This window comes from Thamnophis elegans, chromosome 7 (genome assembly GCF_009769535.1).
Source record: "Thamnophis elegans isolate rThaEle1 chromosome 7, rThaEle1.pri, whole genome shotgun sequence".
NCBI lineage: Eukaryota > Metazoa > Chordata > Lepidosauria > Squamata > Colubridae > Thamnophis > Thamnophis elegans.
The window spans coordinates 63,282,716-63,302,369 of NC_045547.1; the positions used below are offsets into that span (position 1 = coordinate 63,282,716).

General features: G+C 37.4%; 1 protein-coding gene across 1 annotated transcript in view; it reads right to left on the reverse strand.

Annotated features, from left to right (window-relative positions):
• The window catches only part of GRM8 (glutamate metabotropic receptor 8), a 497,152-nt gene that overhangs the window by 38,103 nt on the left and 439,395 nt on the right, over window positions 1-19,654 (reverse strand). The window contains exon 8 of the mRNA XM_032221399.1: window positions 16,208-17,143. Within this exon, the coding sequence (XP_032077290.1) occupies window positions 16,208-17,143 (936 nt within the window). The remainder of the gene's footprint in view (window positions 1-16,207; window positions 17,144-19,654) is intronic.

Below are 19,654 nucleotides of genomic sequence, written 5' to 3' on the forward strand. Positions count from 1 at the left end.
GGGGATTAACAATATTTTTATTTTCCATTTTCATCACATATAATCACATGTATACTATTACATAGACAATATCATGTTGTAGGAGAAGACAGTATACATGTGCAATCATATTACTTTGAAATCTAACACCCCTCGTCAGGCCTAATATACTTCCCCCCTCCCCCCTCCCCCCAAAACCTCCACAACCTATCCCCCCCCCGACTTCCCAGAACCCATACACGGTATAGATATTTAACAAACACAATCTAAGATATATTGGGGGGGAAAAAGAATAAGAAATTAATAACATCTTTCCGTTGAACTTAGCTCCTCCTTGCTAAACTAACTTTAAACAATTTAAATCATTCCTGATCTTAAGCATAGGCTATCTGGAATTTCTTAGCCCCATATTTATTTTGTATATAATCGATCCATTTTTTCCAGTCTCCAACTCTAAATTCAGTTCTTAAAAGAGAAGGAGTGTAGCCCAAAGGAGTGTGGCCCCATCCTAAGGTTTTTCTGCACTAAAGAAAATTCCTATATTCAAAATGGAGTAAAGCTATTTGAACCTAAATAATAGTTCAGTTATCCTATGGCTTCTAAGCATTGCTAGAAGCAATCCAATCGGACTTCTTAAGGGACTTATTTTGATTCCATAAACCTTAATGCATCTCAGACTCCAGTATTTGATCTGCAGCTTGAATGGCTTCGATACCTTTAAAACCTTTTTGCCTCTAGGTCTTGTTAGTTATTTAATTTTAGTTAGTTATTAGTTCAAACAATTTTTTAACTCAACAGGTCTGGCTGTTTTGACACCTCAAGACAAATTCTTGCCTTTTTAGCAAGCTGAAGAACTTGTAGGTTTTCCCTTAATGCATTAATCCAATAATGTGTGAAAATGAAAGCATTTTTCAAGTAGTGTGAAAGAGATTATTGACCAGCAAAATGATCTCAGACAAACTCCACCCTACATTACCCCAACAAGACTGGGAAAACTTGTTGCATATGTTCACTGTTGAATGTTATCTATAAAACAATCAGAAAAAAAATCATATTAGCCTATTTCAAGGTGTTCCCACAGACAGCAGTGCTCCAAAATTTGAGGGGCTGTCACAGAGACGAAGGGGTCAACCTATTTTCCAAAGCACCTGAAGGCCAAAAAAGGAATAATGGATGGAAACTGATCAAGAGATGCAACCTGGAAATAAAGTGAAATTTTCTGACAGTGAGAACAATCAACCAATGGAGCAGCTTTCCTTCAGAAGTTGTGGGAGCTTTGCCACTGGAAGCTTTCAAGAAGAGACTGGACTGCCATCTGTCAGAAATGGTGTAGGGTCTCCTGTTTGGGTGGTTGGACTAAATGACCTACAATGTCCTTTCCAACTATGTTATTCTGTTATTTAGAGGCCAGGTTTCACAAAATACCGAAGTGTCTTTGCTCTTGTGCTAAGTGTGAATGTCAGGAAATTCCTAAAGGAGGAATGTGGCAGTTATCAAAATGGGAAAACAGGGGGAAAGCATTGGAAATAAACTTCAAGGGACTCTGCCTTAAATCTTTTTGGTAAAGGAACAAGGGAAGGTAAACGCTGCTAGGTTATCAAGATTCGGTTATTATAGCTAATATCAACAAAACAGAGTTTCAGTTGCTTTTTGGAGTCCTTTCCTGGTCTATCTTGAAGGGATGACACATACTTCCTGCCTGCGAGTTAGTACAGACAAGAAGCAGGCTCTAACTAGCTCTAGCTGTGATGAGTTATCTTCCCCTCTCGAATCGTGTGACTGTTGGTTGTCTTTTAAATTCCCTTGTACCTTTTCGGTTGTAGTTTCTTTGTGTTTACCTCCCCCCCCCTTGGGTTTGTGAGCCACCCTGAGTCCCTCAGGGAATAGGGCGGCATATAAATAAAATAAACCTCAAACCTCAACATGGTGTAATATTGCATTAACAGAGTCTTGGAAATCTGAAAGTACATCTCTCCCTACTTGCCTTTACAGTCTAAGAAACTAAGAAGGGTCCCTTCTGAGATTGTTTGTCACATCTCCATTGGTTCTGTGGACTCAGCTTCCTCTAATATGACCATTGTCTAGTCTGCAGCTCTTGCTCCTGTTTCCAAAGGTAATTCTTACATATCATTACCCATAGATATACCTTCACATGGGCGTTTTTGATTTGGCATAACTAATTGGCAGGTCCTCCTTTTTCACTGCCTTGAATGGCATCTTAGTGAGTTTTCTGTGATTTTTAAATGGAGTAGAAATACTAGAAGTTGATGGGATTGGGTGGGGTGGGTCGTGCAGAGGACATAAGAAAATTAAGGCTAGAATAAATTCAGTTACTGGTGGTATTGGGTATATAAGAAGCTTTGGCCAATTATTGGGAAATGGGATCCAATTCTAATTTTCAATATAACTTCAATATAAATGTTAAATTGTGTATAATGAGGACAAACTATTCATCCTTGGTCGAATATTTGACAGAGTCAAACCAGATTCCATTGATTTAACTTTGTTCCTTTATTTAAGTGTTCATGATATATACTGATATATTTGTAAATTAATGTAGGTATGACTAAGTCAAAATTAGGACTTATTCTTTGTAAACATGACCACTTATATTTATTAACTGAACAACAGAAAGTTGCCAAAACAGAATCTCTACAACCGGTGGTGGGTTCCTACCAGTTCGGACAGGTTCAGCCGAACCGGTAGTGGTTTGGCGGCCTGGGTCGCTGGAACTGGCAGCGACCCAGGCCTGCCACGCCCCCAAACTGGTTCTCTTGGTGGCGCCATAGGCACCGCCATTTTGTTTTTTGCTTCTTAGTATGCACAGAACAAGTTTTATTGTACTGTGCATGCCCGCGCAGCATGTATCAAGCACATATGCAAAGTGCCCATAAGTGAACTGGTAGTAGTGACTGACAAAAGCCACTCCTGTCTACAACCCACCAGCAAATGGGCAATAGGTAATAGGATGTGCAAATCTTTTAAAAGATATATTTTTGCAATGTAGGAAGCAAAAACAAAGCACCTCTTTTTGAATCATTAAAGTAATTTATTTTCTCCTATATTCATGCAGCTGCTTCTTAAACCTGTACTGGCCAACTCTCTATGCTTGAATATTCTTAGCCACTTTGCTTAATTGGGAATAAAGTGAAAGATCTCCTTTCAAAGATTTGTCCAGCCTAACAAGGTAAAATTATAGGTCACATACTTGTAAAAATTTATAACCAGATCATTTGGACGTAACAAGTGTGGGTAGAACCATATAATATTATAGATGATATACCTAAAACAATTCATAACCATATAATGATCAGCAGATAAACTAATATAGGAAAAATACTGTAGTTTCCCTGTTTCAATAAATTATCCCATTTAAAATAATTATTTAATCTCAAGCTGACTCACTACGGTGCACTGTTCTAAAACATTTCTTCTGTTAAAAAGCTGAAATTACTTTTTTTGAAAACCAATGTATTCATCTGTTCACTTAATACAGAGCTTTGTCCTTAACATAATAAGTGGTATCTTTATTTTATATTGAATGAACATGATTCATTCACATGTCAAAACTTATAAAACAGATAATACAAGGAAATTGAAATTGTTCATTGTGGTGAACAGGAATGCCCTTTAGCCTACTGTCTAACCTCAGTGGAAGGTGATATGACTTGCCATTGCAACTTAATTTTACATAGAGTTTCATAAAAGATTTGTTTTAATCATGTAGGCACTTTTGCTCTGTATGTAAAAGAATCACAACCACTGGGACATATAAGAAACCTTTGTTTCAAGAAGTTTTAGTGTTTTTCTGTGCAAATAAAGGACACCAAAGATTCTATTAGATAGGAAGCACTTTCCTATAAAAGTTTAGATTTTTAACTTCAGTAGACTATGTGACATTTGCCTGTGTGCGGAGAAATAAAGTATTTTATGACTTGTGGGTAAAATCACCTCCCATCTACAATCAAAAGTCAGGTAATTGTAGCAAAACTTGGAATTGCTTTTCACTACATTACTGGATTTCCTTTCTTTTTCTTCCAGTAGCCATGGTAAATGACAGCATAGTCATGAAATGACAAAATAATGAAACGGGGAGAACTGTTCAACAATGACTGCAGACGTTTGCCCTTTATTGGTTTGACACCCATTGCTGATGATGGAGATTGCTCATGAAATAAACCCACTTATCTTGTTGATGAAGGCTTTCCCATCATCGGCAATCTCAGTGAATTTGAGAGTTGCTACCATGAAAGCAAATGCTGCAATCATAGAAAATAGAGACTTCTTTTTTCCCCCTTTCAATATGCACACAGCATATAACTAATTTGAAAGAGGGTGTGGTTAAGGTTGGACAGAGGGGCCCATGTTTAAGTTCTCATGTGACAACAGAGTTTCTTGAATGGCTTATTATTTTCTTATAACTGGACTTCCTTCATAAGATCAAGGATTGTGGGGTGAAAAGACTGACCTTCATAGAGCCAAACAAAGAGAAATGTGATAGACAATTTGCTGGGTAAAAAAAAAAAGAATTATATCAAAAATACATTTCTGAAGAAAAAAAGGTAGGATTCATAGAGGATGGTTTGAAAAAAATATGACTTGAATCCAAAAGAGTAAATAATGGAATGGAATTGATGATAAAATCTAGTCTAGACAGGGAGTCTATGAAGTTCATTCTTCCATTTTTATGACTTTATTTCAGTATTGCTATTACACATTTTTTATGGATCCCATTAATGGCAAATTGAGATGTCTGGCTTTGTTTTTTTGCTAAACAATAGTTCCAATTTTTTTCTTTTAAAATGTACCTAACTGGAACTTGCAATAGCTTTTACTTTAGGATGTGCCAGAGTGTTCTCACTCAGTCTTTTCTCATATGATGCCCCTACAGATACATTGACTCCAACTCCCAATTTTCCCAGGCGATTTGCACTAAATTATCAGGTTAGGAATTCTCCAAGAGGTCCTCTTAATACATATAAAAATCACAAAACTGATTGCCTTAAGCTAATACTAATTGCCCTTAGCCTTTATAATGGAGAACTACTACCTTACCTAATCTACCCTGCATAGTGTGATGCAATAGTTGATCTTTTATAAGATCCTTGGGTTGTAAAAGAAAGAAACATGAGATTCTGTTGTCCTAGTCATGCTTTGCAAAATGAATTCTGACCATGTTCTGGGATTGATCCACATTTTTAATTAACAACTGGAATAGTGGCTGCTTAGACAAGTTAGTTATTTCTATTTATTCTTGTGAACTGCAAAATAAATGTCCTACACTAACTTCAGTTAGATAATTATTTCCCACTTTTGTCTTAATAACCTGCCAAACATTAGCCATATAGCTAATTCTTATTAATATGCAATTTCCCGTTGTTGATAACCTGACTAAGGCTTACTGGGAAGAGAGAGAAGCTGAAGGGCTATAAAACTCAACTAATGTAAGCACTCTTCTGAATCCTCCTTATCATTTTGGCTCACTGCAGGAATTGTAGGATGAATCTGTCCAATGCTGTAAATACTGAATTTCCATTAATAAACTCTTATTATTAATTACAATTATCCTGGTATCATTTGGGAGTACACTTTTTTCAATATCCAACCTGCAAATTCTAAATTAACTGAATTTAATTTAAATTCATAAATATTCCATCAAATAAGCAACAGAGAACATTTCATCATTCAGTGATGAATGCTAAGATAAAGCTTTTTTTTACATATGTTGAGCATGTCTATACTAAGGGGCTAGAAATGTCCAGTGGCACCATATGTTGACTTCATGCAAACCAAGTCTCACATGAACACCAACAAACATACGTGTGAAAGTTATGGTTACTTATGGATGGCTGACCCAGACATATATCATATTGCAAGATTGTGATGAACAGAATATGTAACTGCTACTCTCAGCATAACTAGATTTTGTAACACCTTATGCTATCTGCTTTTTATTCTTAATGCTGAATGTTAATTGGAAAGCTTGCTGAAAACATTAAAACTTACTTAGCATACATCTCTTGTATAAACTCAGCTATCACCTATTCCTGAGTTGGAATCTCCTTTGTGAGATCATATCCTCAAAAAGGACTCAGTGGTCTTTGTATCTGCTGCAAATAGGATCAGATAATAAACCCTAAGGAACGTGGTGGCTCAGTGGCTAAGACGTTGAGCTTGTCAATCAGAAAGGTCGGCAGTTCAGTGATTCAAATCCCTTAGCGCTGTGTAACGGGGTAAGCTCCCATTACTTGTCCCACTTTCTGCCAACCTAGCAATTCAAAAGCATGTAAAATGCGAGTAAAAAAAATAGGAACCACCTTTGGTGGGAAGGTAACAGCGTTCTGTGCACCTTCGGCATTTAATCATTCTGGCCACATGACCATGGAGATGTCTTCAGACAGCGCTGGCTCTTTGGCTTTGAAATGGAGATAAGCACCACCCCCTAGAGTTGGGAATGACTAGAACATATGTGCCAGGGGAACCTTTATCTTTACCTTAATAAGTCTGTATGGGAGTATATTAATAGAATATCAGTGCCAGTACCAGTAGTGTTAAGGAAGATTTATTTTGAGCTTAATAGCATATCTGCTGATATCAATGGCATTAACACAGTTGTAAGGCTGCTGAAATATTCTCATAAAGACTGCAGAGTTATGGACTTTAAGCAGCTTACCTGACATTTGATGTACAGGTAGTCCTCAACATACAAAAAATGTTTAGTGACCGTTCAAAGTTACAACGACACTGAAAAAAGTGACCTATGATTGTTTTTCACCCTTATGACTATGGCAGCATCACCATGATCACATGATCAAAATTCAGATGCTTGGCAACTGATTCATATTTATGATGGTTGCAGCCCCTTTTGTGACCTCTTGATAAGCAAAATCAATGAGGAAGCCAGATTCTCTTAAAAACCATGTTACTAACTGAACAACTGCAATGATTCACTTAACAACTGTGGCAAGAAAGGTTTTAACTTCAAAAATGTCTCACTTATCAATATAAGTGTTGGGCTCAGTTGTGGTCATAAGTCAAGGATTAACTGTATATTTGTAAAGGGGCCACTTTAAAATGTAGCTCTATACACTTAAATGGAAGTGTAGAGAGCTATAGCCAGATGGGGAATTTATATAATAATTTTTACCTGTTTCAACTTTGACATGGAATAATTTATTTGTAAAATAGTCAATTCCTAACTTTGTGCTTAAAAATAACAATAAATAGAACAAATATAATATTCATGAATCTGAATCTCCCATTTAATTGCAAAACTTCTCATCTGCAGTATAGACAAGTAGCATAAAGTCTCAACTATAAATGAGAACTTAATAAAAAAAATTCTTCTGTCATTTGCTGGCAGCTGTACAAAACTTTAACTAATGCATTTTGTTATGTGTTAACTTGTCACATTACATGTTTCTTCACAAGTCTGCATTATCATAGAGAGCTTTCCTAGGAAAAAATAATTAAATATGACATTGGTATGTATAGGTGAAACTCGAAAAATTAGAAGATCATGCAAAAGTTCAGCTCTTCTGCATTGTTCAGTCTCATGTCTCTTATCTTCCTCTTGGCAATGCCCCATAGATTTTCAATGGCGTTCAGGTCAGATGAGTTTGCTGGCCAATCAAGCACAGTCATTGAACCAGTTTTTGGTGCTTTGAGCAGTGTGGGCAGTTGGAAAATGAATTCAGCATCCCCATAAAATTCATCTGCAGAAGGAAGCATGAAGTGCTCCAAAATCTCTTGGTAGACTGCTGCATTGACCCTGGTCTTAATGAAGCACAGTGGTCCAAAGTCCTGTTGCTCAGTGGTCCAAAGTCTTCTTTTCTGATGAAAGCAACTTTTGCCAAAAGCACGAAAAACTGGTTCAATGACCGTGGGATTACTGTGCTTGATTGGCCTCTCCATTCTTCCTCCATACTCTGGGTCCTTGGTTTCCAAATGAAATGCAAAAGTTGCTCTCATCAGAAAAGAGAACTTTGGACCACTGAGCAACAGGACTTTGGACCATTGTGCTTCATTAAGACCAGGGTCAACACAGCTGTCTACCAGGAGATTTTGGAGCACTTCATGCTTCCTTCTGCAGATGAGATTTATGGGGATGCTGACTTCATTTTCCAGCTGCCCACACTGCCAAAAGCACCAAAACCTGATTCAATGACCATGGAATTACTGTGCTTGATTGGCCAGCAAACTCGCCTGACTTGAACCCATAGAGAATCTATGGGGCATTGCCAAGAGAAAGATGAGAGACATGAGACCGAACAATGCAGAAGAGCTGAAGGCCACTATTGAAGTATCCTGGTCTTCCATAACACCTCAGCAATGCCACAGGCTGATAGCTTCCATGCCACGCTGCATTGAGGCAGTGATTGCTGCAAAAGGGGCCCAAACCAAGTACTGAGTACATATGCATGCTTATACTTTTCAGAGGTCCGATATTGTTCTACATACCATCCTTGTTTTATTGATTGCATGTAATATTCTAATTTTCTGAGATGGTGGATTTGGGGTTTTCATGAGCTGTACGCCATAATCATCACAATTATGACAAACCACTATCTTGCTTTGCATGTAATGAGTCTTATCTCATATATTAGTTTCACCTTTGAAGTTGCATTACTGAAATAAATGAACTTTTGCACAATATTCTAATTTTTGGAGTTTCACCTGTAGTTTATAGAAGGAATAAATATCCTCAGAATAAGTCAATGGGTATGAAGGTGGACTAAAATTATATGAGGAAGGCATTTACACATATTTGTGTTTTGTTTTGTTTTCTTAAAATGAGCATACACAGATTTTGATACATGGATATTGGGACATGAAAATAAAATCTGCAAAACAGATTTTGGCTCAGCAACATGCTTATTAACAACTCCACTTTATCCTTATTGTATCTTAATGAATATTTAAATTACTTTGCAGATAACATTATGAATTTATTTGGAACTTGTACTTTGAGCCATTAAGTGCTATCAAGCAAAAAATCAGCATGATTTTGAGATTCAGGTTAGTAGTGTGTTCATTACCATGTTTTCAGTTTGGTTCTGTAGAAATGTATAGGAAGAAATGATAATACAATGAAATGAAATGCTTTCAGAATATATCTAGTTATGAAATTGTGATCAACACATTTACTCTGATTGCTTTCCATTAATCTGCGGAGAAGAAAATTGTTTTATATAATTTGAATGATAATTTATTTTCTATGTAGCAGTTACGTTTATTCAGTCTTTTTGTATCAGTTGGTATATTTTTTGTTGTTGTCATTAACTGACATATGTTAATGTAAAAAATAACTTTTTCAGAACATACCCAATCAAGGTAGACCAGCGTTTACCCCTAATTTACTTAATTTAAATAAACAATTCAGCTGGAAACACATTTGAATTTTTGTGATCTGATTTGTAGAAGAAGAAAATTGCCATCACAAAACTGAAAAATTAGCATCTTAATTTGGCAGGTTGTTTCTATTTTTTTAATTAAGTTTAAGGTAATGTTGTATATTTAATTTAGATTTAATTACAAATAATAATATTTATTTAGAGCAAAAAGAATTATCTAAACCTGTTCTAGCAGTATGAATATAGGACATGCTTCATTTTTGGAAAAATATTGATTGTAGATTTATAACTTACTTTACTATTTTCTTGTGTAAAAGCTATAGTCTATACTTACGTTACATTTAATACTTCTTAAATAGGAAAACACTACGCAACCAAGAAAAGGATGTTGTTGAGCACATTGCATTGGTGATTCTTTTTCTTTTACACTTTATCTTCCTTTCAGCTTTTAGAAGGCAGTAATCAGCTTCCCTGTCAATCTTACACCCTTTCCATATGTTACAATAAGCTGTAGGATGTAATGTATAATTTCCAGTTATTTTGATAGCTAAAACATAGCATTTAACATAGTGGTATGTGATAGGAACCATTTGACAACCTGTGTTATTCCTGAAGCGCAATGCCGAAACTTGCTACATCTGCATTCACATGTGTGCAATGTAGCACGATGCTTTCTAACCACAGCTATTCTCTATCTGCAAAAACATGTGATCTAATTTTGCAAGATGGCAAAACCGAAAGAGATAGTAAGAGGAAAAAGAGATTTATTGCTGCTGATAGAAAAATTACAGAAAATGTGATGCATTAAGGAAAAGGCAGACTATAAATTGTGAATCTTCGATTTTTCATGTTAAGAGCCCCACTTGGACTTTAAATAGGATGGTTGTGGTATGCATGCACCATACACAATCATGAATAAGAGAGACAGTAAGGAGAAAACAAGATTTCAGTTAATAAGATTTACTATAAATGGAATGATAATAAATATAACCTAATTAATATTATTATATAGCACATACTAATTTCTGCCGTATTAAACAAGTTAGCAGCAGGTTTTGAAGGAAATACTAGACCCCATTAGCCCTTAGAGTCCATGTTGCACAAAATATGTAAAAAAAATGTTGTACAAAAATGCTGGTTGGTCTAGTGATTAAGTTATAAACCATGACAGTGGTGGATTCTAATATTTTTTTATTACTGGTTCAGTGGGTGTGGCTAGGTGGAGGAATGTGACTGAGTGGGCATGGCCAACTTGATGTCACTCACTCACTCACACACCCACTCAATCACATCCCGCCCCCACTTAGCCATGCCCACCAAACTGGCAAAAATATCTGTTTTGCCAGCTGGCCTGGCACTTCTCTGGCCCTGATGCAAGAAGTACCCCACCAGCAGAGGCTCCCCGTGGGTGGTGAGGCAAGGGCATGGGGGAGGCTGGCCATCCCCAAAGCCAGCTCTGGGAGAAAGGAGGCAGGGATGCTGGCCCAGGGCTTGCTTCCCTTAACATTCTCTGCCGCCATCCCTTCCAGATCGAGCATTGGAGGTCAGGCTGGTTCTGGCCGCCCGCTAGCCTAATAGCTCACCACTTTCCCAGCCAGCAGCTGAGCTCACTAGGTGGGATGAGATGGAAGGAGCCACTGCTGCTCTCCCAGCCACAGCCTTAGAGCCAAACAGGGGCCCGCTTTGCACCTTGTTTGTAAAGTGGCTCTCAAAGAGAATGAAGCAGGCACAGTGCACTCAGAGCCACCACTTTTTCGCAACAGCTGAAGTTGGAAGAGGAGCCGAGGAACTGTGGGGAGCCTCCCACATGTTGCACCCCCTCCCAGCCTTTGCCCATGCCTCTGTGCCATTTTGGGGCACACACCTTGGTGGGTTGCATTGATGGCGGTTTTGGGAGACATTGGCTGGTGCAGAGGCACAGGTGAAGGCTGGGAGGGGATTGCAACATGCAGGAGGCTTCCCACAGTTCAGTTTAACTCATTTAGTTCAGTTTATTTCATTTATATGCCACCCTTTTCCCCCGAAGGGGACTCAGTTCATTGGCTCATCCAGGCTGCAGCTGATCTGCCCTGTGGACAGTGGACAGTGCTCAGTGGACAGAGACACAACAGGGTGTGGCTGAGAACACACTAACCTTGCCCTCCCCGCCACCACTGCCCTATCCTGCCGCCACCCTATTCTTCCACTGCTGCCCTTTCCAGCATGTGAAGCTTGCCAGGCTGCCCCCATCCCCACCATGGAAAATTCTGGCCGGTGGGGAGGGGGGGGGCTAAGCTAGCACAAATGTTTACCTGTGTGTAGGCAGGAGGAGGAAGTTCTGTTGATGCATGTGGTGAAGGCGAGGCAGGGCGAGCGTCCAAGCGGGCTGGTTTGAGGATGTAGCTAACCAGCTGTCACTATCGGTTTGGTGACCCAGGCCCAATTACTACTACCAGTTCACCCGAACCAGTGGGAGTTCTAATCTTACCCCAGGCATGAAAACCAGCTAGGTGACTTTTGGCTAGTCACTCTCTCTGTGTCCAAAGTTTTGTGGGGAATATAGGTAGAGGAAAGAGTATTAGGTACATCACCTTTGAGTTATTTATAAAAATAATAAAAGTTTAAAATAGATAAATATATATAAAACTCTGCTATAGTTAATTGAAACTTCTTTTTCAACAATTGAGTTACTGTGAGTAGTTATGTCTTGTGGATTATAACTTTTGACAATAAATTTAACTGTGGGAAAAAATTACAATTAGTATACTAACATTTATGCATAAAAACATCTATCTTTTGACTTCAAGTGAATTTCAAAGGTCTGGAATTACTTCCCCCTATTTATCCTCATTTTTAACTTCCCAATTTTCTCTGCCTTACCTAAGAGACTATTTAGAGTTCTTTATTTTAAAAAATAGCCTTTTCACTTCACATAAAAAGTGAGCATAATTCAACGTCCCCAGGCCTTGCTTGTTTATTACTTTCAAGGTAAAACAAGCTGTAGTAAATTGTAGTTATGGTCACTTGTGACAATAAGGACTTCTTTTGCAGAGTTTGATAGCAAAGTCAGTGAGGTGCTTTAGATTTCTTTTTAGGTTAACATTAATGTCTTTATCAAAATGCTGAAGTCAAGAAGCTCTTTAGGATATTTGATCACTCCTTGGAAATGTTATTTGTTTTATGGTGCGTATAAGAGTATTATATTAAACATTCCTAAGTTCCTCTATTATCTTGAAACAAAACATTTCTTGATTTCTTATGGTAACAAATAAATTGCATCATGTAACTCTTTTGAAGGAAAATCTGAAGAGGTTTAAAAAAAGCTATTTGATTTGTAGGTTATTAGATACATCATTTTTAGAGTTACCTGGAGTTGTGAAGTAATACTACACCTCAATGAAGTTTTGAGTAAAATCACCTCCTGCACAAAATAGCAGAGCTCTCCCCTCACTGAAGTCACTGAAGTACAAAGTGATTCCTCATGTGCACATAAAGAAGTGTTGTCTTTGAGCCATTTCACGATTAACTACTAGACATAATGAACACAGCACTTCTGACCTATAAAGTCCCCAAATGCCTAGGAAAAACACTGAGACCTTTCCTCTCACAAATCTGAGATAATCCAGAATTTAGAAAAGAAGGGAAGGAGGGAGTCAAGTAGATAGACACAAAGAATAGACCAGTGATGAAGAACCTTTTTTGGCTTGCATGCCAAAAGCGGGGGGAGCACAGTGGGGGTCATACATGGTGTGCCACACCCATAATGCAATGTTCGATCCCAGCACTCATGTGTGCATGACAGGCATCCCCCCCCCCATTTTTTCATGCTTTTTTCGCCCTCCCCAGGCTCCAGAGGCTTTATAGTAGCCTGTGGAGGGCAAAAACAGTCTCCCTTGGCCCCCACCCCCGAAGGCCCTCTGGAGGCTTCAGGAGCTTCCCTAAAGCATCTGGAGCACAAAAAACCACCCCTACGGGCAAACTGGACATTCAGGTCCGGTTTACTTGTAGGGTCATCTTTTGTCCTCCGGAGTCTTCAGCGAAACCTCCGGAAGGCCCCTGAAGGCTCCGATGGGCTTATACCAGCCCTACAAGCAAACTGTAAGTCCCTTCCCGAACTTTTGGTTTGCCCATAGGGCCAGTTTTTTGCACTCCGGAGGCTTCAGGGAAACTCCTGAAGCCTCCAGAGGGCCTTCGTGGGCGTGAGGGAGGCTGTTTTTGTCCTCCCAGGCTCCTATAAAGCCTATGGAGCCTGGGGAGGGCAAAAAATGGCCTCAAAAAAGGCTAAAAAGAGCAATGGCTCACATGCCGTGACAAATGGCTCCGCGTGTCACCTGTGGCATGCGTGCCATAGGTTTGCCATCCCGGGCGTAGAGTAGTCATAATATTACTTGTTTATGTCATTATTGTGAAACCAATATATTTATACAAGGCAAATTTAGAACTATCAGAAGCTGAAAAAGAAGACAGAGTGTTTGAAAACATGACAAGGGTTTACCATGGTTCCAGTCCTGTCTGGTAAAACAAAGATCTTTATCCCTCCAGTTAGAAATCAGGGAGAAAGACATTCAACCAGACACTTAATGAATTCACTAATAAATAAAGGCTTTTACCAATTCAGTTTCTACATTGATGTATCTGAATCCCCATTTTTGGGGTAATAAACCAAACCAATGAAACTTATGTGAATCTTGTTTCATTGGGGCAAGTATAAAGCTCAAGGCCTACAAAATTTTTATGCCAACATTTCTTTAAGAGGAAGCTGCTGTTTGAAGTGGATCAGAGTTGATTCAATACTTTATAGTATACTATACCATAAAGTGTTCCTAATAATTATGCTTCCAGTGAAAACTTGTCAAATATAATACCTAACAAACCAACTCTGGAACCAATTCCAACTTAAATTTGAATTTTATGAATTTTAGAATGACCCTTAAGATACTTGCTTTTGCAAAACCTTTATGCAAAAGAACATACTTCTCATTAATTGCTAGTGATTTATATCATAGTTGTCCTGGTATTAGGAAGTACTGTGTATTAATTATTAGATCATGTTAGAAAATTCCATTGACATTTCTATTGTTTTATTGTTGATATTGATTAGTGTATGTGTTTGTGTGTATCTGTATTGCACTTAGATTTAAGTGCACACTAAAGTTACTATTAAAAGAAAAACCATTTTCAGTCTTACCATCATGAGCAGAACTTGATTTCAGAATTTACATTGGATCGCTTTACATTCAACACTTAACCATGGTTTTTATATTGATGATGATGTACTATAATTCTAATTAATTTGTTGTTGTTTACCCATTAGGCTAAGCTATAACGAGTGGCTTCCAAATTACAAAGATTCACAACTACACAAACCATATAATGCCACATATATTTAAGCCTAGTCACTCTCCTCTACCAAATTGCTTTACATATTTGAGAAAACTATTTGCATAGGTTAAATATCCATAAGAACATGTGACTTAGTATATAAATAAGAAGTCTTTTATGGGAATGAAATTAGCAAAAGACTATATTTGTAAATCTAGCCTCAGAATTTACCATTGGAAAACCATTCACCATTCTATTGCACTATTTTTTTTTAGTCATAATGTAGTTCATAGGTCCTCACCTTTCAGTAATAACCCACAGAGGTTAATATACCTTTTGAAAAGTCAAACTTGTAAGAAGTTTTGAACAGTATCCATAATAAAAGACAAATCATTGCTAATAGCACAGTGCTGAAACTGAAGGATTTCCCAACAGGCTGGAGCATGAACTTGTTGAACAAATGACATGACAATTTGAGTTATATACAAGGGAAATTATTTTACACAAAAGATTATAGAATTTGGGATCATTCAATGACTTTGAATAACCTTACGTTCAAGCTACAGAAAAAGAAAATATGGAAACAGCATATAATTATATTTTAGAATTCACAACCATAAAGAAAATTGAGGTTATTAATGTAGATTAATTCTGTAAAATGATGTAGTCCAGATTTATCAATGCTATGAACCATCCACTACATAAAAAAGATGCTGAAAACAACCTATTGGCTATATTACTTCATATATTACTTCATAAATATATATGCTTAACCAGTTTATATATATATATAAAATGATAAGGATTGGCAGACCCAGGGAGAGTAAAAAGAGGGATCTGCTTAGAATCACTACATAGCCAGAAACAAATTAAATCCAACCCCCTTTGACTGCTGTTGACCCTTATCTAACTCTAATCAAATGCTGACCATTAGTTGAGAAGATTGCTGTGCATGGACTTTTAGCAATAAATCAGTTAAATTGAACCTTCATGTGTGAACCTTGTCTTTCATGCCTGACAATGTAGTGTGCATAACATAGGTTGCATTTTGTACACCAACATATTTATATTCTATACACAAACACATTTTCTATTGTGTGTGAATCATGGCTTAATGTCATTCAAAGGAGCAACTTCTGAATATACAGGACCAAGCCAACTATATTCAAGTATCAGCTATATTCAAATGTTTATTCCTTTCAGACTTCTGCAAAGTCTGTCTGCCATACTCATTGCAAAACTAGACTTTTTTCCTACACTTACTCATTTTCCTCCAAAGTATACAATTTGTAAGTGTTTCATAGAGTAAATCAGTTGATATTTGGGGTTTTGAAATAATGGTAGGATTTATTTTAGCAGTTGAGTATAAAAGTAGTAATTATAAAAGTATAAGTATAAAAACTGCATATATGCACAGAAAAAGACACACTATTTGGATTCAGTATGAGTTGATGCTACTCAAGTAACTTTTGAACTTGATTATCCAAATGAATTAGCTGAAAAATGATTTAATTTTTTCAAGAGAACAGAATAAAACAAAACATGAGTATGAGAAAGGTTACTTCTTTACTCACCTTCTCTGCTGATTGTGCCGTTCCAAAAAAGATTGGAATAAAAGCTAACCAAATGATGCAGGTGGTGTACATGGTAAATCCAATTGGTTTTGCTTCATTGAAGGTCTCTGGAACACTTCTTGTTTTAATCGCATATACAGTACATGTTACCATTAAGAGAATACTGTATCCAAGAGAACAAATTAGTGATAGATCTGAGATGTCACATTTCAGAATCCCCCGGGCATTTTCAGGATCCACAGTTCTCTGCTCTCCATAATCTACTATGATATGTGGAGGATCAATAGCAAACCAAATGAAGACTCCTATCAGCTGTATGGATATGAGGCTGAAGGTAATCACCAGTTGGGAACCTGGGCTGATGAACTTTGGAGCAGTGACTGATTTTTTCCCTTGCTCAAATATTCGATGGATCCGGTTTGTTTTGGTGAGCAAGGCTGCATAACTGAAGCACATCCCAAGTCCTAGGAAGATCCGTCGAAAAGAACAGATGGCAGTACCTGGACTTGCAATCATTAAAAAAGTGATAGCATAACAGAGAAAAATCCCGGTCAAGAGGACATAGCTTAGTTCACGCCCTGAGGCCCTGACAATTGGGGTGTCATTGTGGCGGACAAATGTCACAATGACAAAGGAGGTTGCAATGATGCCAAGTATTGCTATGAAGACAGGCACAATCGCCCACGGGGAATGCCACTCCAGTTTGATGATGGGAATGAGTTGGCAGTCCGTGCGGTTGGCGTTTGGTTTCTTATCGAAGGGACACATTTCACAGGTGACCTCATCCACTTGGTATTGATATCCTTCACAGCGCTCACAATGCCAACAACAAGCTACTCCCTTAACCATCTTCTTCCTTTCCCCAGGTTTGCAGGGCACACTACAGACTGAAGTGGGGTGAGTTCGTTCTTTGATATCCCAAAGCATATCTTCTACCTATACATATATATTAAGAAGAAAAAAATTAATGAGCCTTTCATCTTCTCCTATTTATAATATTCCTAATCTTGGACACAAGTTTCTCATGAATCACCTTGTTTTGACAATACAAATAGAGTTTATTTTTGTAAGAAACCCCTTTTTCTCTGATACTGATTTTATGGAACAGTTAAATGATTGGGCACAATAAATCATTTGCGCCTTGAGCTTGATGAGTGTCATTAGTTTCTATTTACCTCTTTACTGCTGACCAAATTGATGCCTGTGAAAAGATTTATTGACTCTTAAGCTCTAGTCTGAAGCAAAGGCATCCTATAAAAAGGAATTTATGAGCTAATCACGTGCAAATATAGTTCTCAAACATTTAATTAGAAAATAATGGCATATGGGTTTGGAATTAATTTATATCCTAATATAAGGACAGAGTAAATATCCTGCACTGATCTAGGAAAGAACAAGAAGTTTTATTTCTCAGAAGTAAAATTATGAAGCAAGGAAATATTTTATTGTATTTCTATCTTTTGGATCTGTCTCAGGTTGTTTGCTTTTTTATCTTCTACTAACTACAGAGTTATTTGTTTACCATATTTCCTTTTTCCCCTCATCAAATTTCTCTGAGTGGTTTACAACAAAACAATGACACATAATAAAAGCTTAAACATCAATCCACTATACACAAGTAAAGTAGCATTCCTGATCATTCATCTCATTGATTCACTAATTACCACCAATCCTATCATGCCTCTCTAAGCTCAATAGGAAAACATTGCCTTTACTGCTCTATACAGGAAGAAGGTAGCAAAGAAAGCTTATTTCTGTTATAGATTCCTACTTTTTAAAGATTCTGGATGAATAGAGGAATCTTCTGAATTCTCTCTCAGTCTGCATGAATCAAGCAATCTGAGTCTTCCTACTGCAGGTGACCATTGAAGGCCATGTTATAAAAGTATCTATCTATCTATCTATCTATCTATCTATCTATCTATCTATCTATCTATCTATCTATCATCTATCTATCATCTATCTATGGCTCTGTGTGTGTGTGTTCCAGCATGACTCTGGAACACCTTTGATTTCAATCAAACTTTGTACACAGGGGACTTACACTCTGGAAAAAATACTGTGGTGGCAAGGCACCCCTAACGCCCATTGGGTTATGTGTTCTGTTAACACAACATACACAACATGTTAACGCAATATACTGTTGTGCCTTAAAATGGCTTCTACTGTACTGCCTTAAAATGGATTCTACTGTACAGTGCAGTGGAGTTGCCGTGAAAACGGCTTCATAGTACTCCACAAGGGAGCTCCCTCTGGTAAGTGGGAAAATCCAACATTAGAAATTATGCTTCTGGGAGCACAGGGAAAACATTTTTAACTAATTTAATTGTCCCTGAAATCAGGGCTCATGGAAAAGTTGCTTTTGCCATTGCCACTTCAGGAATTGCGGCGACATTAATGGAAGGAGGGAGGACAGCCCATTCCGCACTTACATTGCCACTTAACATCACCATTCCTGTTTACTACAGGATTGGGATAAATAAATACCCAGGCAATGCCGGGTTATTAGCTAGTAGCTGATAAAGAGAATTTTGAATTATATCTGGAAACCTATATAACCCACTACCTGGCTTTAAAGGTTAGATAGTCTTTTGAATTCTGATGGGCTTTTGATTTTGTGCACACTAATTTGTTGTAGGGATCTCAGTGGTTCTGTAGATCAAGTAATATTTTCAAGAGAAGGGCCCTTGGACTCCAGCACTATAGTAGTAACAACAAACTTTGCATGAGTCAATCCATCCATTTTTACACTACATTTCCTCATAATTTCTTTCCTTTGCACAGCTATAACTGGAATTCAGGGCACTTGGAAAGTCCCTGCTTCATAATGTACATGTTAGTATTTCATGAGTGTGACAAGAACCAGTTAGCCATGATCAGATATGAAGATATTGAGTGTTTCCTTTTTATTAGAAAGTTGTTTGGCTATGGAGATAATTATTCACAGCGTTCAATCTTTAAACTTCTTAGAGATGTAGGGATATAAATAAATACTTAAAACATTTTATCAAGAGATAATAATTATACCAACAGACAACTTTTCCTCAAAGATTAATTAATTTACATTAATTACACTATTAATACAGTGCTAGATTACTTACAGTACTACATTTTACATTGGCATCCACAGCACCAACAAAGGAAGCAAATGACAAAACAACTCTGTTTCTTTTTGTAAATAGATACATAAATGTACATAAGGGGTGGAACATGTATTGCAATATCACAATTGTACACTTGTTCTGTTGTTTTGATGAAACTGTCAGATTCTGCAGACTTCGCTGGTTATTTTCTTCCTGTAGCGCAATTACAAAATATTACTTGGCTATAGCTTCATTTAAGCTTTTTTAAACTACTGCTTTGATGACTTTTAGCAGAAATATGATTTCTTTTTACAAAGAAACAAATATATTAAAGAAGGGAAACATGTCCCACTCATGGTACTGC